At 34.3% G+C, this 26,148-nt stretch overlaps 1 protein-coding gene across 2 annotated transcripts; it reads right to left on the reverse strand.

The window, feature by feature from the left end:
• Nucleotides 1-336: 336 nt before the first annotated feature.
• On the reverse strand, nt 337-26,103 carry LOC138698407 (uncharacterized). 2 transcript variants are annotated; one of them, XM_069824291.1, is made up of 5 exons: nt 25,972-26,103; nt 18,489-19,032; nt 14,950-15,072; nt 11,040-12,770; nt 337-2,420 (listed from the first exon to the last, which is right to left on the reverse strand). In XM_069824291.1, the coding sequence occupies exons 2-5, from the start codon at nt 18,924-18,926 to the stop codon at nt 2,262-2,264; spliced, it is 2,451 nt and encodes an 816-aa protein (XP_069680392.1). In that variant the 5' UTR covers nt 18,927-19,032; nt 25,972-26,103; the 3' UTR covers nt 337-2,261. The 2 variants fall into 2 exon arrangements, with proteins under 2 accessions (XP_069680392.1, XP_069680391.1); XM_069824290.1 differs by lacking the exon at nt 25,972-26,103 and adding an exon at nt 24,874-25,313.
• Between the last annotated feature and the right edge of the window lie 45 nt (nt 26,104-26,148).

Consider the following 26,148-nt stretch of genomic DNA (forward strand, 5'->3'; position numbering starts at 1 on the left):
TGATTTCTGCATAAAATGACTGTAAATTGGTATTTATATGTGTGCCAAAGTACTTGTATTAGAAAAATATTAGATTATAGTATAGGAGAAATAATTTCCAATTGAGAGCATATCATTTTAAAAAATCAACGTCTAAGTTTAGACTTTAATAACTTTTGTCAGTGTAATTGTGGTTTAGGCAACTCTTGCACTGAGCCATTCATTTGTAGAAATGGATTGCATTGAAATCCCTAACAAAATATTGGTAAAAGCAGAACAAGCAAGCCAAAGAGCTACAAGGAAAATCGCGAGATCAATATTATAAGGAGCTGTCGCTATTAAAATGAATGAAAAAAAAAAAAAAAAAAAAAAGGTGGTGAGCGAGATGTTAAATGAAACAGTTGTATAGCCCGTTAAGTCGTACTTTACATATATAGTCGCACCTCTGTTAAACAATCTTTACGATTCAAAGTACCATAAAAATTTGTTTATACATTCCTTCACAGCAGTGGCGGCTCCTGCATATTTCTTAAGAGGAGGAAAGAAGTTAACAGCGCAAAATGCCACCTTCTTGAGAGAAACATGCTACAAATTAGCCTACATGCATACATGTAAGACCAGGTAGTGTTGGGGTTGGCCTTCCTCCCTTTTGTATAGCAATAATCTGTTTTTGTAAAATGAGTTTCCTTAAATTGTCCAAAATATAATGCGATTTCACTTCCATTCAATGTTGAATAATTGCACAAATTAACAATTACAAGGAAATTCACAACCTCGTAGCATTTTTCACGCGCACTACAGCATCACACGTGTTGAAATAGACCAGCTACTAACACGTAACCGGAACCGTTTTACGGAAATGGGAATGGGAAATAATCTGTTAGGAAAGCAAGAAAACTGCACCCACCCACGTGGTCTGTGTTGTCACATGTACATTTCACAAGTTCAGTATCACATGCTTTTGAAGAATGTCAGTTCTTGTAAAGTCATACTACCATTATTGTTCAAAGGTGGCCGATTAATTTTTTTTATGTTAAAAATAATGTAGTTTGCAGTACTTCCAATTTCAAAGATATTTGTGCAAAACTGACAACTTGGCTGTTGCCCTGTCTAATAGACAATGAATGGAAGTGAATTTCAGGGGCCAAAAAGATCTGCGATACTAATGTAGAACTACTTCCTCTTTGTTTTATATAAATCCAACTTCAACTTTCAAATATCCTCGAAAGTTTCAAACCATGAATAGTAGCTTTTATAAAGTGCAATGAATAATATATTTTGATCTATAATTAGAAAAAAATTATATGGTGTCTTTCATAGCTTTGCGTTGAAACTGTTTTTATTGTGCCTCCTCCTAGATGTGTTATAGTCTGGTTGAATGCAGCATCGTTAGATGGCAGCAGTAGCGAGCTTGCTGCACGACCTGTCGGTTTCTATTTCCCGTCCATGCACTGATTCAGAGGAGGATCTCCTCCCTATCCGTTCATTTACTTGCTTTAAAACTCTGCTTCTTTCTCTGGCCAATAGTGCGCTGTTGTCTATGTGTATTAACTGCAGTAAAGGAGGAATGGATTGTCATTCCTCCACACAAACAATCTCGCATCCTTCTCGCAGTTTTCTAGTAGCACATGAGTGCGCGTCATTAAAAACTCGATCAACAGAGGTTTTCTTATATCTGTGAACTTAATTATCGGATCTTCCTCGAATTTCAAAGCATATATTTCATTTGGTATTTACTTTCAAAAGAAGAAAAATGTGAGGAGGACGTTCCTCCCTTCCCTCCCCCGAGGAATCGCCACTGCTTCACAGCAAAGAGTACTATCTGTTTGCTTCACAGATCTAAACCACAGCTTTCTGCAACTATGCTCAACGTGTATTTAGATATATTTGATAAGTCAACTCCTGGAATGGTTACAATGGTAGCATTTCAAGTACCTAGAAGACTGTGATCTGTAGCTTGTAGTGGCCATTGTTACCAATTTAGTGACTGGATAGCATATCGCCTCTGGTTTGTTTTTAAATTTGAATATTGCATAAATTGTTTGTTATGTAAAAAATTCTTTCACAAGAAAGTTGCCAAGGCAGTATGTAGGTTATTTTGTTTCAGTGTAAATAATCATTGTTGTTTCCCTCACTGATAATAATAGGCCTAATAATAAACAATTATCGAAGAATTATAAAAAAACAAATTTATTAATAACCTCCTAAAATAATTTCAAGAAGTATCATATTGCAAGAACTAAAAACAACAGAAAATTAATGTAACATTAATTATGTTTAAGTTAAATTCGAAAATAACAAGAACAATTATGATGAGCAATACGGAGACAAGCCAAAGAACAATGAGTTTTCTTCGTCATCGTTAGGTTTTCTTGAACCCTTTTAGTGCACTCGTGAATGGAGGCGTTAGCTTTTTGCACTGCTGAGCAAACCTTCACAATCTGAAAAATAATTAACTTATTTGTACCAGGTAGTGTAAGTTTCATATATTTCCATTATACTCTGAAATATTTTAAGTTTCCTTTCTTAAAGAGTGAAGATAAAATATCAGTTGAGTTCTTTAATAGTATATATAGTGGTGTGGTAAGTGCATTATAACAGAACCAAGGAAACAGTCTGAAAAAAACGAGGCAAAGCATAAATTTGTTTGTTATGTAAAAAAAATTCTCTTATAAGAAAGTTGCCAAGACAGTATGTAGGTTATCTTGTTTCAGTGTAAATAATCATTGTTGTTTCTAGTAATTAAATTTGTATTAATCTAATCAATATGAGTTTAATTAGAAGTTTTGTAATAATTTAATGATTATGGCAAAAGAATTGGTTGAGAATTAAGTGGATGAAGAGATCAAAGCAGTACAGAGGATAAGTTATGCTAAGTTAATACCAGAAAAGTCTAAAAGAAGATATGAAAATGTGTTTTTTCCTAAATAAAGGCTCTATTTGTTTCTACTTACCGCAGGAAGGTGATAAACTTTCTTGCCACCGTTTTGGTGGTCATCCTAATGGTCTTGGAGTATCTGAAAAGTCTGTCACAGCTATTTTTGTAAGACCATCAACAGATATCCTTAAATTGTGATCTCTCCATCCCTTCCTTCTTTCTCTAACCCAATTCACCACATCTATTTCACATCTGATCCTAATTTCTTATTTGGTAATGCAGTGTTGGAGTTTTCCATTGCTGGTGGTAAAATAATTGTAATTATTTACGACTTTTCGAAGATTCGTTCAATCTTCGTCATAAGATGAGACAGGCAGTTATATGTACAAGTAGGTTCCTTCTCACCTGTGACGAAGATAGAACCAATCTTAGAAACGTCGTGAATAATTATTTTTTGATCTCCAATGCCACCAGGTTGTCTTTTCGACATGTCTGGTCTTCTCTCCTGGCAATGGCTTAGTTGTAACCCAATTCTGAGGTTAGGGCGCTTGGAAGGTGGAGTTACATTACCCCGATGATCATATGATAGGATGATCATGTTTATGTGGCACCAAGTCTTAAATTTAAACTTAACCTAAGTTCCAAACCATAGGCGAACACAGGAATAATCCCCTTCAAGGAAAAGTTCCTGCATTTAAACCTGGAATCGAACCCGGGACTTCATAAACTGTAGCCAGAAGCTCTGTAGACCGTGAGGTTTGTCTCGTGAATAATTATATTTTATGTTATCACCAGCAATGGAAAAAGTACAGTCCACTGCATTACCAAATATCAATCCACAATTATTGCTCTCTCCATCATTCAGGTTCTGATTTCTTCATTTGTCTGTCATATAGACTATTTATTATCCTTTGCAGTCCTCATTTTTGTTGTTCTCAGCAATTATTTTGTTCTTTTTGTTTCTGTTGCATATGTAAGGATTGATCTCATGCATGTCTTGTAGATTCTAGTTTTACTTTCTATATTCATATATTTACAGTAGCGTGCAAATTAATCCGAACATGACATATTTTTACATTTTCTGTCATTGTTGGCTGCTCATACCACTTTAATTGACATCTGTAATACGTGTAATTCCATTGTTGAAGGTCTGTCATTATTTTTTTTATAATATGTGACATTTTGCCTGTCGTTTTGTACTTATAAGCATTTCAGTTGTGTTGAAAACTTAATATGCATTCCTGTGTACATTCTGTCGTCTTCACAAATGGATGCAACTCCACGAAAACGGTCTAAAATTATAACATTAGCAGAGCATTCTGCTGCAGAATGTCACATCGGTTTGGCTACTGTTAATTCGATCATAAAACGATACAGGGAGACTGGATCCATCACACCCCAGAAAAAAGGAAACTGTGGCCGGAAAAGGAAGACTTCACCTGCAGATGATCGTTTAATTGTCAGGAAAAGTAAATTAAATCCTAGACTAACTGCTGTCGACTTAACCCGCGAGTTAATGGCTACCACTGGGGCGAATATTCACGTCACAACAGTGCGGCGTAGGCTTTTGGAAGCTGGACGAAGGGCTCGTAAGCCTATTAAGAAGCAACTGCTAACCCCTGTTATGTGCAAAAAACCCTTAATGTGGGCAAAATTACATCAACACTGGACAGTGAATGATTGGAAGAATGTACTTTTTTCTGATGAGTCTCATTTCGAGGTCCACGGCCACCGTGTTTCTTACGTACGGAAAGGATCCGAAAAAGTAACAGCAGCTCATCTCCAACAAGCACCCAAATACCCCCCTAAAGTAATGTTTTGGGGTTGTTTTACACATGAAGGGCCTGAAGCATTAATACCTATCAAGGGAATGATGAATTCTGACAAATATATTCACTTATTGGAAACCAGAATCGTACCCCAGCTGCAAAAATCATTTCCGGATGGCAGAGGTGTGTTCCAACAAGACCTGGCACCATGCCATACGTCTCGAAAAACTACAGAATTCTTCAACAAGAAGAATATTCAGGTACTCCCCTGGCCAGGCAACTCACCCGACATCAACCCCATTGAGAACTTGTGGTCAATTTTTCAAAAGAAGAATGCAAAAAATAGATTGTTCTACAAAGGAGAAGATGATTTCTTCCCTCATTGGTGTATGGTTTCGCGATGAAGAAATGAAGAATATTTGTGGGAAATTAGTGGAATCCATGCCAAATCGTCTCAGAGCTGTTATTAGGAACAAGGGAGGCGACATAGATTACTGAGGTATGTCTTAGATCCTTTTTTATCCCGTTTGAGTGTTTTTGCATAAGTAATTACGTTGTTCAGATTAATTTGCACGCTACTGTATTTCTCCAAATTACATCTTTTATCCTTAAGCAGCGTCTAACTTTGTAACATTGAGTCACGCGGGGTGTTGCTGACACCTCAAACATAATGGTTACTTATGGGCTATTTTTTTAGTGAACAATTAAAATAGCACTTTTATTTATACAACTATATGTGACTAGTTGCAGGAAATGGGACCTAAAGTCGGTTTTTTTATTTTTCTGTTTTTTGTGGTTTCAAAAAAAGGATGAAATACTGAGCATTTAAAAAACTTCATGGTTCTAGGTGCTATAGTTTTTAATATACACTGGTCAAAAAAAGTTAAGCATAATTAGGCATATAACTGTTTTTATTAATTAAAATAAAATAGATAAATTATAATTGGGTTTCTTGGTTCCACAGAATAAACTTAAAAGTAGAAATACACTATTTGTTAACAATGGACTCAATATGAAATGAAAAAGTTGCATTGTTTGGAAACAACGGAAAAGATAAGGGAAGTTGAAATTCGTACATCATCAAAGAAAAGGAGATGGTGCTTTCAGTACCCTGTTTAATAACGTGTTGGTCCTCCACGAACCCTGAGGCACTCTTGTATGCGACGGGGCATACTCAGTACCAATGCATCTAAGCTCTCCTGAGGCAAATTGTCCCATTCTTCCAAGGCAGCATTCCTGAGTTCTTGAATCGTTAATGGGTGATGTGGACGATTGGAAATGGCTCTCCTGAGAAAGCTCCATGCATGCTCTATGCAGTTCATATCCGGTGAGCATGCTGGCCAATCCATTCTTCGGATCCCATGTTCTACAAGATACCGCTGCACACTATGAGCACGATGAGGCCGAGCATTATCGTCCTGTAGAGTGAACCCTTCTTCTACAGTCTCTGCAAAACCACTTACTATGGGTTGGAGGATGTTGTTCTCATACACGGCAGCAGTCATGTTTCCCTCTATTGAAACCAGTGGTGTGCGGCGGCCAAACATGACACCTGCCAAAACAAGATTGAACCACCAAACTGTTGGTGACGTTCCACGGTCATTGAGGGATGATTTCGTTCCCCTGTTCGTCTCCATACGCGAATAGAGTTGTTGTCAGGGTGTAGGCCCATTCTCACTTCGTCTGAGAATAAAGTTCTGGTCCATTGGCCTCGTGTCCAATTCTCATGTGCTCTAGCCCATATTGCACGAGCACTCCTGTGATGTGGACGGAGTGCTGGAGTCTTGAGTGGTCTTCGAGCATACAACCCTATGTCATGAAGTCTACTGCGCACAGTTTGGCTACTTACAACAACACAGTGGCTTCGCGCAGGTCATGGCGCAGAGTTGTAGCTTAGGCTATAGGGTTCCTACGTGCAGATAACCTTACATACCGGTCCTGACCTGATGTTGTTTTGCGTGGACGGCCTTCGCGAGGTCGATCTGCTATTGACTGGGTTTCCTGGCACTTTCTCCACAGTCTGGAGGCAATACTCTGATTCACATGAAGGATGTTAGCAACATCAACTTGTCTCATGTCTCTCAAAGTGATGATTTTGATGCGGTCTGCCATTGTAAGGGTGTTCCGAGCCATTGTACTGCACTATGAAGCACTATGAAGCAAAACGACACTGATTGAACTTTGCTCGAATTACAGACTTTGTTTACTGCACTATGAAGCACTATGAAGCAAAATGACACTGACTGAACTTTTCTCGAATTACAGGCTTTTCTTTACTAGCCGTGATTTGGACGTTACCTAGTGATGCAGACTAAAACAAATGAAAGAGTTTGAATTGGTAAACATAACACGTGCCACATAAAACCAAAAGAAACATAAGTGTCAGGTATTATTGGGTAAACTGGAAATATGCTTAACTTTTTTTGACCAGTGTATTACTTATTGAATACTGATATTATATTATGTACTTTTCGAGAAAAATGCAAATTACAGTTTTCATTTGTTTTCTTAGCAACTATAAGAAAGATTTAGGTATTTAAGAAGCACTGTGTAAAACTACGTCCTAGTTTAGTATACAAAAAAAGCCTACAGGTAGCACAAAATGTCAAAACATAGAAATGCAGTTTTTACACTGTAAATTAGTTATTTTGTTCTCCTGTAAAATTTCCTTTTATGACTTTAGGTCCCTTTTTGCACAACGGGTCACATATATGAAATACCTGTGATTATAATTAATGTACAGTAATGGTAATATTTCAGTATTAAATTTGTTCATATGTAATATTCGAATGTCTATTCACTCCTAATCAAAATTTACTATTTATCTTCCTTTCCAGACCACTTTCTTGATTTTTCTGTGTGCACAGTCACTACTTAACATCTATTGTTATTATTTGTTATAGAAGTATGGTCAGTTTAGTCACTGTCACTATTTACAATAGAAATACTGTTGTAACACTTCGTCATCCCACACCACTTAAATTGTTATTTGGAGTATGTGAATTCCGATTTCAAACATGTTTACGGTTATTGTTGCCTTACCAGTTCTAAGAAAGTATTGAAAGTTCCACAAGTACAGACTTACTCAATACAGTATGTAGTTAAACAGCTTCGTATAAGTGACTACAGTGTTAAAAACATCCCACGCGACTACTTAAGGGTTAAGAATCCTGATGTGATATATGCCTTTGTAATTTGTGTGCATACTTCTGTTAGTTTTTGTTGCTTATAATCTTTGCTCCAAGATACAGCTAGTTTACATCTCAGACGTTGTGTGGAGATAGTTTGAGATTTAGTTTTATTCTACAGACATCGTCATATTGAATCTTTCGGCCACTAATTGAAATTGATACAATCTCTGTTATTAGTTTTTCTTTCTGCAACTTTGATACTTCATCAACTCTATAGTTATTGGCTTGAATTCCATTTACAGCATGGATACTAGTCTATTGTCAATATAACATCGAATGTAATTGTTTAATCCTTGACAGTTCAATTACTTTGAAGTATCATATTATTGTTTGTTATTCTCTTTTTACTCACTGTTAGCATGTTGTCAACACCTTATAAAAGGGATGTTATACCTCTATTCTAATTTAGTACCGGTAAAACAAAACATAAACTTGACTTATACAACAATTGTGTAAGTCACGAATAACAAGTAATAATTTTGCTAGAATTTACAGATGTAATATGTCAAAAAGGGGAAAGGAACAGGCCATCCTACCCCATTATCTCTTGGCTTAGTTGCCTCATGAGTGATGCCTTACTGATGTCACTTGTGAGGCTCAAACCTGTCTTCGGACAGTTGACTAAACAACAACAACATGCCAAAATAGAACTACGAAGTCTGGGGCAGAGATATTTTCTATCTTCATTCTTTCTTCTGCTTATAGGCCTACAGTGAATTATAGCAGCATAGTTTAAGGAGTTAGGTACAGCTTACGCAGTAAAACTTTTGGAAATATTCAACATTTTTTTCCTCCGTTACTGTATCCTGTACAATAATGAAAACTGATATGTGTAAAACACTGTTTTTCTGCTATAAGAATAAAATATTTTTACGATTTAAAAAAATTATTTACATTTTTTTTTTTTTCAAAATTCATAATGATGATAGTTCACTGTGCAGTGATAAAGTGTTTCCCTCATAACTCATGAACTTATTAACTTTTTCATGTTCTCTCTCTTTTATTTTATTGCTGAAACTCATGTTTACAATATCATGCTCTTTCTACTACATTCCTTAATAAATAATATTTTTTTTATTTTGTGTTAGAAGAAAATACTAATATTTAACCATTTTTCAAATGAATTTATTTTTTATCAGACAATCTATCAAAGGTAAAGAAGTGATCTTGCATCATAGGTGTAGATATGACATGCATAAATGCACACAAAAATTTTCATCACAGAATGTTGGATAGTTTTTTAGTTATGTGGAAAACGCCACAGTTAACTGAATTTTGAAAGAAAAAAAAAAAAAAAGTAAATTTTTTTTTTTTAAACCGTAAAAATATTTTTCACATAATTGTAGCAGAAGGACAGTGTTTTACACATACTAATTTTCATTATTGTGCAAGGTATGGTAATGAAGGGAAAAAATGTTGAATATTTCCAAAATTTTACTGCTGTAAACTGTACCCAACCCCTTAAGTAAAAAAATAAGAATATACAACGAACTCTAATGAATTTCTTTATATTCCAGAATAGGATAGGTACAAACTTAATGAATTTCTTTATATTCCAGAATAGGATAGGTACAAACTTAATGAATTTCTTTATATTCCAGAATAGGATAGGTACAAACTTAATGAATTTCTTTATATTCCAGAATAGGATAGGTACAAACTTAATGAATTTCTTTATATTCCAGAATAGGATAGGTACAAACTTAATGAATTTCTTTATATTCCAGAATAGGATAGGTACAAACTTAATGAATTTCTTTATATTCCAGAATAGGACAAGTACAAACTTAATGAATTTCTTTATATTCCAGAATAGGATAGGTACAAACTTAATGAATTTCTTTATATTCCAGAATAGGACAAGTACAAACTTAATGAATTTCTTTATATTCCAGAATAGGATAGGTACAAACTTAATGAATTTCTTTATATTCCAGAATAGGATAGGTACAAACTTAATGAATTTCTTTATATTCCAGAATAGGATAAGTACAAACTTAATGTATTTCTTATATTCCAGAATAGGATAGGTACAAACTTAATGAATTTCTTTATATTCCAGAATAGGATAAGTACAAACTTAATGAATTTCTTTATATTCCAGAATAGGACAAGTACAAACTTAATGAATTTCTTTATATTCCAGAATAGGATAAGTACAAACTTAATGAATTTCTTTATATTCCAGAATAGGACAAGTACAAACTTAATGAATTTCTTTATATTCCAGAATAGGATAAGTACAAACTTAATGAATTTCTTTATATTCCAGAATAGGACAAGTACAAACTTAATGAATTTCTTTATATTCCAGAATAGGATAAGTACAAACTTAATGAATTTCTTTATATTCCAGAATAGGATAGGTACAAACTTAATGAATTTCTTTATATTCCAGAATAGGATAAGTACAAACTTAATGAATTTCTTTATATTCCAGAATAGGATAGGTACAAACTTAATGAATTTCTTTATATTCCAGAATAGGATAAGTACAAACTTAATGAATTTCTTTATATTCCAGAATAGGATAAGTACAAACTTAATGAATTTCTTTATATTCCAGAATAGGATAGGTACAAACTTAATGAACTTCTTTATATTCCAGAATAGGATAAGTACAAACTTAATGAATTTCTTTATATTCCAGAATAGGATAGGTACAAACTTAATGAATTTCTTTATATTCCAGAATAGGATAGGTACAAACTTAATGAATTTCTTTATATTCCAGAATAGGATAGGTACAAACTTAATGAATTTCTTTATATTCCAGAATAGGATAGGTACAAACTTAATGAATTTCTTTATATTCCAGAATAGGATAGGTACAAACTTAATGAATTTCTTTATATTCCAGAATAGGACAAGTACAAACTTAATGAATTTCTTTATATTCCAGAATAGGATAGGTACAAACTTCATGAATTTCTTTATATTCCAGAATAGGATAGGTACAAACTTAATGAATTTCTTTATATTCCAGAATAGGATAGGTACAAACTTAATGAATTTCTTTATATTCCAGAGTAGGACAGGTACAAACTAACAAAATCCTCCTTGTAATTTATAGCCTTTCAGTTAACTCAATTGAATCCACATCAATTTTATTTCAGAAACTGGTTTTACGTTACTCTGAGTACAAAAATGCAGCAGGAGGGCTGCAGAGTATAAAATAAATAAACTGTTCATGTGTACTTATCCCTTATTGGCATTGCTTACCTGTCTCTCCTCAGCATCCAGTGAGAGACTGTCTACTTGAATCAGCAGTCGCTTTATTTCATTCCCCTTGTCTCCAATTACACACCGAAGCTCACTGATCTGTCCCTTCAACAGCTCATTCTCCTTATAAGCTCCTTCCAGAAGTTGAACACAGTTTCTCTGAGCATTAATTTCAGACTCCGATCTATTTCTCTCTGCTGCTATAACCTCCATGTTTCTGGTCTTCTCCACCAAATCCAGATATACCTTTTGCAGTTCTTCGTAATAAATTTTTAAAACATCTAATTCCTTTTCTTTGTAAGGAAGACTGTTCAGTTCTGCATCAAGACAAATATAATCCTCTACTCTCATTTTCAGCATATCCCTTTCTGCATGCAGATTTGCAACATATAATGGGATGGCAAATGAGTCACGAAATTCTCTTCCTCTTGAAATGCTTCGAAGATCGTTACTTAGGCTTCTTATCATACGTGTTCTTTCTTCTAGTTCAGCACAGTAACCAGCATATTCTCTCCTGAAATCCTCGAACTGTAACTTCAGTGCATCTCTCTTTTCCATCATGACATCTCTTTGTCGCTTCAAAGAGTCCTTATCTTGTTTGAGAGCACCTAGCTCCTTCGTTATGGATTCTAGTCCATCTAGTAAAATAGGAAGTTTCGTTTGACTACCAGAAGCTAAAGCAGCTCTTTCTATTAAATCATCTCTCTCTCTTTTTGTAGCTTTCAAGTCGCTCATTAGATAGCGAAGTCTTTGTTCAGCATCAAAAGAATATGGTACCTTGCCAGAAACTGTGACATCAACGTCACCACCAGCTCTTTTAAGAGATTCTATCTTCTGTCTTGACTCGTAACTCTCTTCAGAACTTGCAGGGGGTGGCACACGTCCAGAAACTATATCATCAACATCAACACCAGCACGTTTAGGAGTTTCTATCTTCTCTCTTAACTTTTTGTTTGCTTCAAGAGCTCCATTAGGACCCTGCACATGACCAGAAACTATGCTGTCCACATTTACATCAGCCTTTGTAAGACCTTCCAACTTCTGCTTTATTTCATCACATTCTGATAGAAGGGCACCATCACCATTGAGAGAGTCCAATTCTTTTCTTAATCTATCAGCATCATCAGCCTTTTGTTTCAATGCAATCAATTTGTCTTCCATAACACTGTACGATTCCAATGTGTTTCTTAAGTCTTCAACTTCCAATATTAAGTTTTGTGATTTTTCATCTTCTAATTCTTTTACCTTTATCTGATATTTAGCAACTTCCTTTTGTAATTCGACATATTTTCCAGCAATACGGTGTTTAAGACCATTATTTTCACTCAGTAGTTTGTCTGTCTCATCCTTGATTCTTCCCAGTAACTTCAGTGTAGGTTCATCCTGACAACCGCCACCCATCAACTCATCTTGCAACTGTTTTTTCTGTTTCTCTAGTACATGATTCTCTTTTATCAAGTAATTTACAAGTAACTCTAGCAGTGCTGATTTTACAGCTAACATATCTTTCTCTTCTTCAATGACTGCCTTCTTCTTGCAATAAGCTTTCAGTTTCTCCAATTCTTGCTTAAACAATGCTGATTCTTCATCTGAAGAGATACTATCACGTTTTGTTATTTTATCCATCTCAACTTCGATAGCAGCAAGCTCATCTTTCATACCAAAGACTGGTTTAGCTTCCAAAGCCTTCAAATGGACAACTGCTTCTTCCTTCTCTTTTCTTAATCTATCCTGTAAAGTATTTCAAAATTCACGTTGAAGAAATTGTAAAGTTCTAGATTTAGTTTCTACCTTTTAAGATTGCTATTACAACGAAACAATGTCACAGCATTATAAAAGGTTTCAATCTTACGGTCATACATGAGTGAAATTTGGACCAAACTTGATAGAAAATTAAATTTTTTGTTTGAAGTCTTAAAAATATTCCATACTTTAGAAAATACCTAAAACAAGAAAAGAAGAAAAAGACTGAGGGGGCAACATATAGAGAAGGGAAGTTTTGAATAAGTCAGATACATGAAATCTTTGGTGCCAAACCTTTATTTGCTTATTTCTTAAATTTTTTTTTCCGAGTCTTGCATCATGTAAAAAGTTCCAGCTGATGCACTTTTATCTTATTGAGACAAAATTTTACAAGAAAGTTAAGAAAAGGAACAAGAAGAAGTATTGTGTCTTGAAGCAATTTTAATGAAATGCACATTTCATATGTTTAATTTATTATGTATTATGATTACTTTTATTCAATTTTGAAAAATCTGACAAAAAATATCTACATGCCAAACTAATCAAGATACATAAAAAATTGACACCAAATATAAAAACTGTATCCACGGGGAATGTCTTCACAAAAAAAATTATAATGGGGCATATTTTTTGCGACATAATTAGGACAATTATAAATTATTTTATAACTCAGAAACTATTTAACCTAGAGATGTCAAATTTTTGCAGTTTTCTTATTGTAATTTATAAGAATATCTGGTAAAAATTTCAAAAGAATTGGATGAATAGTTTCAGATTTCCAAATTTCATTCATGGTTTACAAATTAAAAGAAATTGTTACTATAAAACATCTAAAAGTTGCCAGATTTTGTGACAAAGTCGCTATATTGGCAACACTGCTGAGGTTATACAGAGAATTGTGTGTGTTGATTTTTATCATACAAAATTCCAAGCACACTGTGTTTCTCTGCCTTCAAGATAGTGGTTATATCAAACTTACAAATGGCTTTTGAAGAACCAGGAGGTTCATTTCCGCCGTCACATAAGCCGCCATCAGGCCCTATCCTGAGCAAGATGAATCCACTCTCTATCATCATATCCCAACTCCCTCATATCTATTTTAATACTATCCTCCCATCTGCCTCCTCAAAGGTCTTTTTCCCTTAGGTCCTCCAACTAACACTCTATATGCATTTCTGGATTCACTCATACGTGCTACATACCCTGCCCATATCAAACGTCTGGATTTAATGTTCCTAATTATGTTCGGTGAAGAATACAATGTGTGCAGTTCTGCGTTGTGAACTTTCTCCATTTTCATCCCTCTCAGCCCCAAATATTTTCTAATGTTGGGGTTATGTAACAAGCTCTTTTTTTACGGTGATGGATTGTTAGTCCTTCGCCCAACTCCCAATCTGGAGGACTACCCCTTATCGGCTGTCTGTGACTGCTTATTCAATATATTCGCAGCTATCCTCCATATCTGGAGGCCGTCTCCTCTATCTGCAATCTGAGGACACGCCATGCCGTGGTGATAGGAACCCACAATACACAATATATCAAACACTGCTTAAAATTACTTTTACAGGAATTTAATTTCGCTACATGTTAATAAAGTCACTTGCAAATCATTTATTTCTTTTAAATTAAATAATAAACATTTTAATTAAGAAAAAAACAGACCTAAAACACGGAAAAATAGTGTTATTTGTTGAATATAATAAAAATTCATTTTATTTCGCGATTTAAATACGTCGTACAATTGGTTCATTATGCATAGATAAAAAAGGAACTAATTGATGCATTTTGGCACTTTTGTTTTTATCGCGGATTGCAAGAGAATAAACATCTCTAGTCATAAGTTACGATATAACAACTGAAGACCTAACATTCTAAATGTGCTAAGTGCCAATTTTTTCAAATATCATTTTATTCACTCTAAGGGAGTAACATCCATATGAGAATATCATACTAAATTGTCTTTGCCGTAGTTCAACTGTAAGTGACTCATTCATGCGCCAAAAGATGGTGTTGCAAGCATCTCAACATGCATTTCACAGTGTGTTTTTCATCAATATCTCAGAAAGTTGTTTTTGACACTTAGCACATTCAGAATGTTAGGTCCTCAATTATGAAAAGCCTGTAAATAACATACATTATGATCTATGTATATTGAAGGGTTACTTACTGTCAGTTCATTCTTCAATACTATTATTTCAGTATCCTTCTCAATCAGAAGAAATATCAGGATGCTGTCATGAAAATCTCCCTTAGAGTCTGAAGACACGACAACACAGTCACTAGTGTACAGCTATGAAAAGAAAAGAAACAGTAAAAATAATGTTGAAAAGATATCACTGCAATATAATTTGTGGTGTTGCAGATATTAGGAGTGAACTCACACCTGTATCGCTCAGACATATTGTTATAAGAAAACAAAAACACATGATCGAGCTGGCTTAATGTTATGGTCCTCCCTTACGTGGCATAATATGCTAGAGCAGCGTTTCTCAAACTTTTCTGAAGTGGGAACCACTTTTTTAAGTCAGAACAGTTCCACGGACCACCTTACTCTTGTTCCCTTCGAAAGCAAATTTATCACTTATGTAGCATATTTTAATATCAATATACTTACATTTTAATGTAGAAATAATTAATTAAAATTAATTTAATTCAATTAATTTTATATTAGTATTAACTAATTAAGTTAATGTTAATAGAAGAAAATTTCTACTATTGTCAACTGCAAAAAGATAAATAAAAAAATTAATGCAGAAGCATGCCCGATTTTCAATAAGTAAAGATGCAATTTTGCATGTTCTATTATTAGTATACGATGTACAGTACGTGACCATTTCAATGTGCAAACTATTAAGAAAGTCATAAATGCATGAAAAGGTTCGGTACTTTGGTCCTCTGTTATGAATTCTGGTAGTCCCTGGCTGGGTTACAGGCACGGCGCCAGATGTGCAGGGAAAAGATAGCAAAAAACACCACGTTCATAGTGCTGAGAGTAGAGTGGGAAGTCGATAGACGGGTAGGGTAAATAAATTTCATAAAATGTCAGTACTAGGAGAAAAAGTGAAAGGCGATTGCCATGTGTCATTTACAAACTCTGAGATTTTCAGCTGTAGTGTGATACGCAATTCGTTTGAATTTTTTTTTCTGTCTTTTTTGAAGGACCACAAGGGCAGACCTTGAGGACCACAGGTGGTCTGCGGACCATAGTTTGAGAAATGCTGTGCTAGAGGACAAGTAATTATGGTTTCCATGAGAATAAATATTTTTGTTACAGCATGTCGCTGAGTAAAACAAGTGATAGCAATTAAAGAGAGATAAAATTTTCTATTTTACACATTGGACACAATAAATGACATTTAGAATGTATGAGTTTATATATATATATATATATATATATATATATATATATATATATATATAAACTCAACCCAACAATAAAGAAAAGAAAGAAGTAAACTTAACTTCAGAAAGTGTCAGGTTTTAACTTCAGAAGCATATGGTGTGAACTAATCTACAGTGTCCCAGATATGTTCAGAAGCAAAACAATTCAGTCCATTAGGCTCCAGTTTTTCTATCACTCTGACAACATATAAATATACCAAAGAGGATGACAACGACTTCAAGAGAGAAGTAGTGTTTTATGATCGTGAAGAATTTACAAAAAGATTACTTATTCTAAATACAACAACATTCCTGACATAGGCTCCACTATTTTCATTCGCAAATATTAAAAAGTTTAACCTTTAAATACAAAAAACAAATGATGGGTGGAAATTACTTATGGGGAGGAGTGATAGTGCTATAAACTCCTTCGAACAGTGCACGAAATTAAGAGTTTCTTATGACAAGAAACAAATATTTTACTTAGACGAGATATGAATAAGTCAAAGCCATACACTAAAATGTGAATTTGGCCAAGACTCCTCAAGAAACAGTTGGTCAATGGTATCCATACAAAGGGGAGCTGACTTATTGTATGTGCTGTTCATTCAGCAAAACGAAATTTTTACCATAAAGCAAGTGGATATTCCCATCTAAATTACCAGGTAATGCCAGGTAATCTTTTGGCGAATCCTCGGGTCTAATCTCATCTCACTACATCTCGCCAAAATATTGTAAAAAAATTGTAGAAAATTGCAAAATTGTAAAAATTGTAATTGTAATCTTGTACAATTTTGACTTGTTCCACATCTTAAAGCTTCACTGCTAATGTAAGATCTATGGAATATAATAAATGAAATGAAATGTCACATTATCACAATGAATTGACAGCTCTTACATTAAATTTAGACTGTTTTTTAACCGATTTATTTTTAGAAGAATTATAATTATTATGCATAATGCAAGTTCTTTCAGTAATACAGTAGAACCTCGATTTACCATCACCCTATTAACCGATTGATGGATTATCCGACTGACTTTCTCTCTCGCTCTTTTTTTTTTGATGTAGAAAAATATGAAGTACTGTATGTACATTATATTAGTACGAATTTTTTCTACAGAGTGTTTTCTTTACAAACCTTTACCCTTATACAGTATGGTCTACTCTTAAAGGGGCCGTGCTGTCTAACTTCTATGCAAAATGTTTTCTACAGGTGTCAAAAGAAAACGTGTTGTGCTACGAAAAAAAAGTACAAGTAATTGAATGGTTTGGAAAAAGAGAAACTGTGGTTCATCTCGCATCAGAATATGCAATAGGAATTACAACTGTGCACGATTTAATGAAAAACAAATATAAAGTGTATGAAGTATGTAAATCTACAACATGAGACCTGTAGGCCTACTATTCCTATCTTTCCGCTGACAGCCGTCATAAGGAGTTTTGTCGTTGAAAATCAGACTTAAATTAGTAAACGTCTGATCTATTATCTAGAAGGTTAAAACAGAAGACCACGGAGGAAATTACGAAACTGTATTAATCTATGTACTTAATTTATAAATACCTTATATGTTACGGATTATCCGATTTTTTCGATTAACCGTTCACTCCAGCCCCTTCATTACTACGGATAATAGAGGTTCTACTGTAATTGTTGATAAAATTCCGAACTCCTATCTATGAAAACAGTAATTCAAGAATGGTTACAACTGACAATGTTAGGCAAGAACACTGGGCCACTTGCGTAAAATACGCAGAACAGTAGGCCTATTATAGGAAGATGATTCTGTAATAGAGATGATGGGACGATATTTTAGAACCAATTATAATAAATTTAAAAGACCGTGACTCAGAGGACGAAAACAGTGCAGTCAGTGACAATGAAGACAGTGACGAGACTGAGGAGAGAGGCAAAGAGCACCTAGCCGTCACTATGGAGTAAGCATGGTCAGATATGTTTGTTTTTTCTTATATTATTAACAAATTTAATACCACAGTTTAGTACATATAGTCACGAAGCTTGTGTTGTGAGGGTGCTAGGAACAATAGACTGTGCCGGTAGTATTTCGCATTGTCTGTAATGAGGCGATATTAGCGATCCTAGTGGTTAGCAACTATCTATGGATGTATATTTACTACATACTGAGCTTCGTGACCGTATATACTAAACTGTGATATTACTATGTCACGGCAATCTGCTATTGGTTCTTGCTATTTACAGGAGATATGCACTTCACTACACCAGCTACTTTAGAGAGATTTCACTGTAATCTTTTACTGAAATACAGTACACAGGAAAACAATACATACAGTAACATTAAACTCACTTTTTGCAGGGCTGTGTCTGTACGCGTCTTCCCCATCTCATCAACAACATGATCTGCAAATGAATCTTCCAGTTTTTTAATATCTGTCACATCTTTATTCAATAGTTCAGATTTTATGGTTGCAACGTTTTCCTCCTCTTCCTTTTTATTTAAAAGTGTCTGTGTATGTCTTTTTAACTCCTCTTCAAATATATCTTTCAATCTGTTTAATTGAGTACCATGAGCTTCTGTCACTTCCGCTTTAACTTTCTCCACTTCCTTTGCACATTTCAAACGAATGTTATTCACATCTTTAGTGGAATCTAAACTTAACTTTTCATTCTGCATTTCTTTTTCATGCTTTGATTCCATGTTTTCAATTTCTCCTTTATGGGTTTTCGTTAAGTCTTTTACAAGTTGTTTTAGCTTTATTTCGTATTCCTCTCTCAAGAAATCCATTTCATTATGGTATTTCTGTTCTAACTCTAGTTTAACATTTTCCAACTCGTCCCAATATTCAACAAGGCATTTTTCAAAGTCTGTTCGATAATGTTCTTCCAGATCCCTAAAAATCACAATAAATCAATTGTTTTAAGTGCTACATAAACGTATACAGGGTGAACCGTAAGTAATGTCACTAATTTCAGGGGGTTATTCATTGAGATTTTTCAAGCAAAAACATTTAATACAATCCATTTTGAATCTTGCGTACACTACTTTTAACACTTCATTATAAGCAGGGAAAGGATTTATATGTAAATACATATTTACTTATAAAGCTAATATAATTTATATTTTGCATTATCTTTATGTTTCACAATGTGTAGGGTTGAAAAATCCTACTTTTATTTTCCATATTTTTCCATATTTTAGAGTTTAGTACATATTTTCGTTAATTTCCATATATTTTCCATATTTCATATAAAACAGTCCATATTATATTAGGTTTAACAATAAAACAAAACAAAATTCCATTAACTTTTAAAAATACATTTCAACAATAGAGATTTAAACACATGTTCAGTAATCCCTTTAACATCAGAGTTATTTGAAAATTAGCAGTCCTATCAACAATGGGAAAGTAAGTTACAAAACTGTATTAATTTAATTTAAAATTTTTAACAGACTTCAGTTGTGCAGCTCAACAGTTAAATGCCAGTCAGAGTACACATAGGTTCAGTTTTGTAAATCATACTATAAAGACGGTAAATATGCCAAAAGTACGTCATTCAGTCAATTTAAAATCAAAACTAACAAGTTACATTTCAGAATTTAAAGAAGATGGTTTATCAACTGACAATAAAATATTATTTTGTAATTTGTGTCAGTGTGCAGTATCATCTACACAAAAGTTCCTGGTGCAACAACACATTACAACTAGTAAACATCAGGCCAACAAACAACTAAATTCCAAGCAGAGACAATTGTTTTTAACACAACCAACAACATCGAATGTAAGATCTGAGTTTAACATCGACCTGTGCCGTTCTCTCATCTCTGCTGATATTCCTCTCTACAAACTAAAGAATAAGGTCTTCAGGGAATTCCTTGAAAAATATACTCAACATACAATCCCGGATGAGTCAACACTTAGGAAGACGTATGCTCCATCCATCTACGATGAGACAATACAGAAGATAAGAGATGAAATTAAAGATAGTTCAATTTGGGTTTCCATTGATGAGACTCCCGACAAAGAAGGTAGACTTGTTGGTAATGTAGTTATCGGTTTGTTAAGTGAACAATATTCTGAACGAATTCTTTTACATTGTGATGTTCTAGAAAAGTGCAATAACAAAACTATAGTTAAACTGTTCAACGAAGCTATGGGTATCCTGTGGCCAAAGGGTATTATGTACGATAATGTGTTATTCTTTATTAGCGATGCTGCCCCTTATATGGTCAAAGCTGGACAAGCATTATCTGTTGTATATCCTAAATTGACTCATTTTACTTGTGTGGCGCATGCATTTCATCGTGTGGCAGAAGTGGTCAGAGACAATTTCCCTAAAGTAGATTTGTTGATTTCATCAGTGAAAAAAGTATTTCTCAAAGCTCCCAGTAGAGTTAACGTGTTGAAAGAAATGTACCCTGAAATTCCATTGCCACCAAAGCCAATTTTAACTAGATGGGGTACATGGCTAGAAGCAGTTGAATATTATGCCGAACATATAGACTCTATTAACAATGTTCTCCTTGCATTGGACTCTGAAGATGCAGTCTCAATTGATACTGCGAAAACAGTTACCTGTGACATAAGTGTGAAGAATGACTTAGCTCACATTCAGCATACATTTTCATGCATCATAAAAACGCTCAAAAGTCTCCAAAATAGGCACCTTTCACTATCTGAAAGTTTTGAAATTATAAATAGTACTGTGGAACAACTGAATCGTGGTAGAGGTAAAGTTGCAGATGCAGTAAGAGCTAAGGTGGACACTGTACTTTCAAAAAACCCTGGATATGAAGAACTACAAAAGGTTGTTGCTGTGATGAGTGGTGAATCAACAGTGAAGATTAACTTGGACTTATCCCCAGCAGACATTGTGAAATTGAATTATGTACCAGTTACTTCTTGTGACGTCGAACGCTCTTTTAGTCAGTATAAATCTATCCTCAGAGACAATAGAAGAAGATTCACTTTTCAGCACTTGAAAGAAATGTTTGTAACCTATTGTTATGGTAACAGACAATAAAAATTGTGTTTTGTTGAAACTACATTGGAAGATAAGGTACGTCCATTATATTTTTTGTTTAGTTTGATTAAAATGTACCAATATTTAACGTACATAGTCATTTTTTTATAATTTTAAGTCCATATTTAATTCCATATTTTGGTAAAAATCCATATTTAATTCCATATTTTGGTAAAAATAACTACATATATATTTACATATTTCATATATTTTTAGTCCATATAAATCCGTTCCCTGATTATAAGTAACTGATTAACTAGCGGAACTTACTCGTGTTAATTATGTAAGTCTGTGCGGCTTACAGCTGTTTCGGTGCTTCATCACACCATCCTCAGAGCCTACTAGATCTCGGCGTCATCTCGAACTTCTCTGCCTGTTGTGTGGGTGCGTTTGATTGTTGAAAAGCGGAGTCAAATAGTGTGTGTGTACTGAAATTGATCTGTGTGTTGAGAATTTGATCAGGGTGTGTTTTAGCGTGTTTGTATATTTCATGGACATGACAATCCTACACATACAACCCAAGAACCAAAAACTCAAGCACTAGAACAATATGAAATATACAAACACACTAAAATACACCCTGATCAAATTCTCAACACACAGATCAATTTCAGTGCACACACACTATTTGACTCCACTTTTCAACAATCAAACGTACCCACACAACAGGCAGAGAAGTTCGAGATGACGCCGAGAACCAGTAGGCTCTGAGGATGGTGTGATGAAGCACCGAAACAGCTGTAAGCCGCACGGACTTACATAATTAACACAAGTAAGTTCCGCTAGTTAATCAATTACTTACATTTAATAAAAAATTTGCTCGTTTTTGCTTTTTTTCTGAGATAAAAATTGTTTCATATTAAACATTTCATAGCGTGTTTTGGGAAAGCCACTGCTTTAATTCTCAATATGCTCAGTCAGGTCAGTTTAAGAGAGCAGTGTATTATGATAGTCATCACTTGCCCTACAGGCCGAGGTGATTGTTGGCATCTTCAACAATTCTTCTCCATGTCTCACGCTCCTGTGCTTTCCTTCTCCAATTCCGAATTCCGAGCCTTAGTAAATCTTCTGTCACTTCGTCCAACCATCTAAGTTCTCGGTCTTCCTTGTTTTCTGTACCCCTCTGCTTCATTCAATAAAAGTTTTTTGGGAGTTTCTCTTCCATCCATCCTCATAACATGTCCCAGCCATCTTATTCTTGAGGATTTTATGGTGGAAATTATATCGTGGTCTAAAAACATTTCGTATAGTTCGTAATTATATCTCCTTCTCCAGTTACCTCTATCATTAACTGGGCCATAAATTCGTCTAAGTATCTTTCTTACAAAAGATGCAGGAGAATTTTCTTATGAACATTTCCCCATGTTGAAGTAGATTTAAAGGAGTTATTAAATGCGTTGATTTCTACTTTTTGTTTTCTGTTCAGGAGATAAGACTCAAACCACTGATATGCTATGCCTTTAATACCATAGTATTCTAATGTTTGTAGTAGAATTTTATGGTTAATACAATCAAAAGCTTTGGAGAGATCACAGAATATCCCTCCTACTTGTAATTTTTTATTAATAGCTTCCAGAATTTTATCAGTTAAATTAAACGTTGCTTGCTCAGTTGATTTATTCTTTCTGAATCCAAATTGTTCTGGAATGAGAATGTTGTATCTATCAAGATGATGATATACTCTTTTATATATAACTTTTTCGAAGACCTTTGAGAAGACTGGTAGAAGGGATATGGGCCTGTAGTTTTCGGGCTGGCATGGTTTTACTGATGATTTTATTATGATAGTAAATGACTGAAATAATTTTAGTTTTATCCTTAAATGCAGAAATTTGATCCAAACAAATGTACCGGTAACATTTTAAAATTTGTTTCAGAACGAAAAGTTGCATTTGTTCGGATCAAATTTATGCACATTTAAAGGACGAAACTAAAATTATTTCAATAATTTATTATCATAATATATTGCTCTCTTAAATTGACTGAGAGTATTGGGAATTAAATCAATGGTTTTCCCAAAACACACTATAAAATGTTTAATATAAAACAATTTTTTAGATATCTCGAAAAGGAAGTAAAAACGAGCAAAATTGTATTAAACTTTTTTGTGTGAAATATCTCAAAGAATAACTCCCTGTAAAGAATGATATTAGTTGCAGTTCATTCTTTATATGCATGTAAGTGAAAAAGTGTATAGAGCTCACATCAAATGTAATCAACGACAGAAATTTAACTTTTTATTAATTCATAAATGATAAATATAATAAATATGAACTGCTTATCAATGAAATCATGCACTTGTATTCCTTGTTATTAGAAATGTAGCCTACTAATTAAAATATAAATTGTTTCAAGACTACACATATAACCCGTCAGCATAAAACGTCAATGGCTGAATGCTCCAGAATTTAATGTAGGTATTCAACTCACTTAAATGGTTCAGAATACCACAAGCTTAATAAAAAAAGTGCCAAGTATAGACTATATTTGTGAAGTTATTAACCTCATCTCTCTGATTGGTTTGATCATTAAATACCGAAAAGCAAATCAAACACCTGTGCCATATGTAATGTGGGGAGATATCGAAGACTGACAATACAAATGGATCAAATTTGTGGTAAAACAGTTTAAATAGACCTACATATTACCGTTACCCACTGCAGCTGTTCCTTTTTATTTCCTAGGTTATCCTAGTGATTTTATGGCATTCCTGAGCTTAGGCTAATTTAATATTTTTTGTAGGCACACAGAGAGAAAAAGAGTTCTCGTAAGGTCGAGTATCAGTGACAGGTTAGTTCAGATTTTTAATAGCCTATGCTTTGCATAGCCTATATGCATTTTGGTGATCGGTAGGTAGGTATGGATAGATATCCGCCTTCCTTTGGTAGCGCAATTGCAAAGAATTACCTTTTAATGTAATGAAGATAAGTAGGTAGGCCTATTGAGCTTCAAATTCTCCAATGAGTTATACTGTAACATTTGGTTAGGGACTTGCATATGTAGAAGTGTAGCTACTAACTGCCAAAATGCGTTTTTAATTGGTTCTTTTACGACGCTTTATCAATTAGTATAGTTATCTAGCGTTTAAGTGAGATAAAGATCATAATGCCGGCGAAATGAGTCCAGGGTCCAACACGTAAAGTTACCCAGCATTTGCTCTTAATGGGTTGAGGGAAAACCTCAACCACGTAATTTGTTCCAACATCCAACCAGGATTTGAATCCAGGGCCATTTCAAGGTCAGGTATACTAACCGTTACTCCACAGCGGTGGGACGTCAAAATGTATTAACAGGATGTTAAATGTAGGCCTATGTTTTACTCAAAAATAATTTCATTACTGGTAGTACTAAACAGTTTGATTGGAGTGAAGTGAATGCTAACGTACAAACTTATACTTATGATGTAAGTTACACAGTTCTTGTCAATTTATTTATCAGTTTCCAAATCCAAGTAGCCTTTTATGACAATTTTTGTAAAATATTCACACTTTACTGTCCTCTTTTGACCCTTTTTTCGACGAGGAAAATATTAAAATGCCCGTTTTGTTTTAAAAATATGGTCACTTTATTCTAAAGTTTGGTACTTTCCGCCTCCTACGTTAAGTGAGAAAAATGTAAAAATGGGCCAAAAAGCGTACAGCAGTAATCAATTTCAAAATAAATAAATACAGATGAAATCATAATAAAGTTAGAAAATTGTAAGTACTTACATTAAAATTAATGCGTGTTTGCTCCTCGGCATTATATAGTTAAATCTGTTCACTTCAACAAATAAGCCCATTTGTTCTATGAACAAATATTTAAACGTATTACGTTCAGCCATCATAATATTATATGATTTCAGATTACCGGTAACATCTTGTACAATATCAATTCTGTTACGGTTGCCCGTCATATCATTTCACTATCTTTATGTAATATTATTTTATCCGAATCTTAAACTTATTGGAACGAGTAAAATGTAACAATTGTAACAATAGTGTTTATTTAAATCCTTTTACTCCAATAAAAGCTTTTACTGATTATCAGCTCATATACCAATCCACCAATGGTGTGTATGAATCAGTTACACTTCAACCAATCAGAGCAATGGGTTGTCGCAGATGATTCGCTACTGTTTTTTCCACTGCTTACGTAATTTTACAAGCTGGTGCATAGAGGAGTGGGTGCAAAGCGCTTGAAATATCTCTGAAGCGGTTCCCGCGTAACGCCAATTCCGCCGCTAGGGGTGGTATTATAATAATAAGAAAGAAGTGCGCACAAACGTGCAATTTAGTTTGGTATTAGTTACTTCTCTTTACTATATTCCACTAGTGACTTCGTTCTATTCACACATTTACTAAAATTATATTTTGGACACACGCATTCGGGGGAAGGTTCGTGGTACTCTGATCTTCTGCACAGTTTGTGGTGAAAACCGTGAACTGCTTAGCCTTGTTATGGCGCTTCGTAACTTGTTGTTCGGTCCTGTCCAGTTGCGGTTGATAGGGGTGGTATTCAGTTTTAGAGATTAGAGTCACTGTACTAGAGATTTGTAGCAAACACTTAAATGACATTGACATTTGATGCATAGTAGCTTATTAAATGCATCATACAGTATGTTATGCCATTCCCTCAACTTCTGAAAGCTTAACGAACTTAACAAAATCAGCTGAAGAAATTTACAAAGCAGCATTATTCGTTAAGCAATATCGGCAACAACAGTTTACAAACATCGCTAGGGAGCAGAGCTAAACGCTGCAATTACACCTAATCACAACTTACTTTACATATATTATTACGCATATTTACTAAAAATAATATTATACCTTAAGTTACAAGTGAATTATGTTTGAAGTGCCTCACAATCACTTTTTCAAATTTTATTAAAGCAATTATACTACATTTTAGAGAAATATATGCACTCCAATTAATTCATACGGTTGAAACGCCGCCCTTCGCAATCAGCTGTTAAGCGAGTCACGTGGTCTGACTCACGGCCTATC

This window comes from Periplaneta americana, chromosome 4, assembly GCF_040183065.1.
Source record: "Periplaneta americana isolate PAMFEO1 chromosome 4, P.americana_PAMFEO1_priV1, whole genome shotgun sequence".
Classification (NCBI taxonomy): domain Eukaryota; kingdom Metazoa; phylum Arthropoda; class Insecta; order Blattodea; family Blattidae; genus Periplaneta; species Periplaneta americana.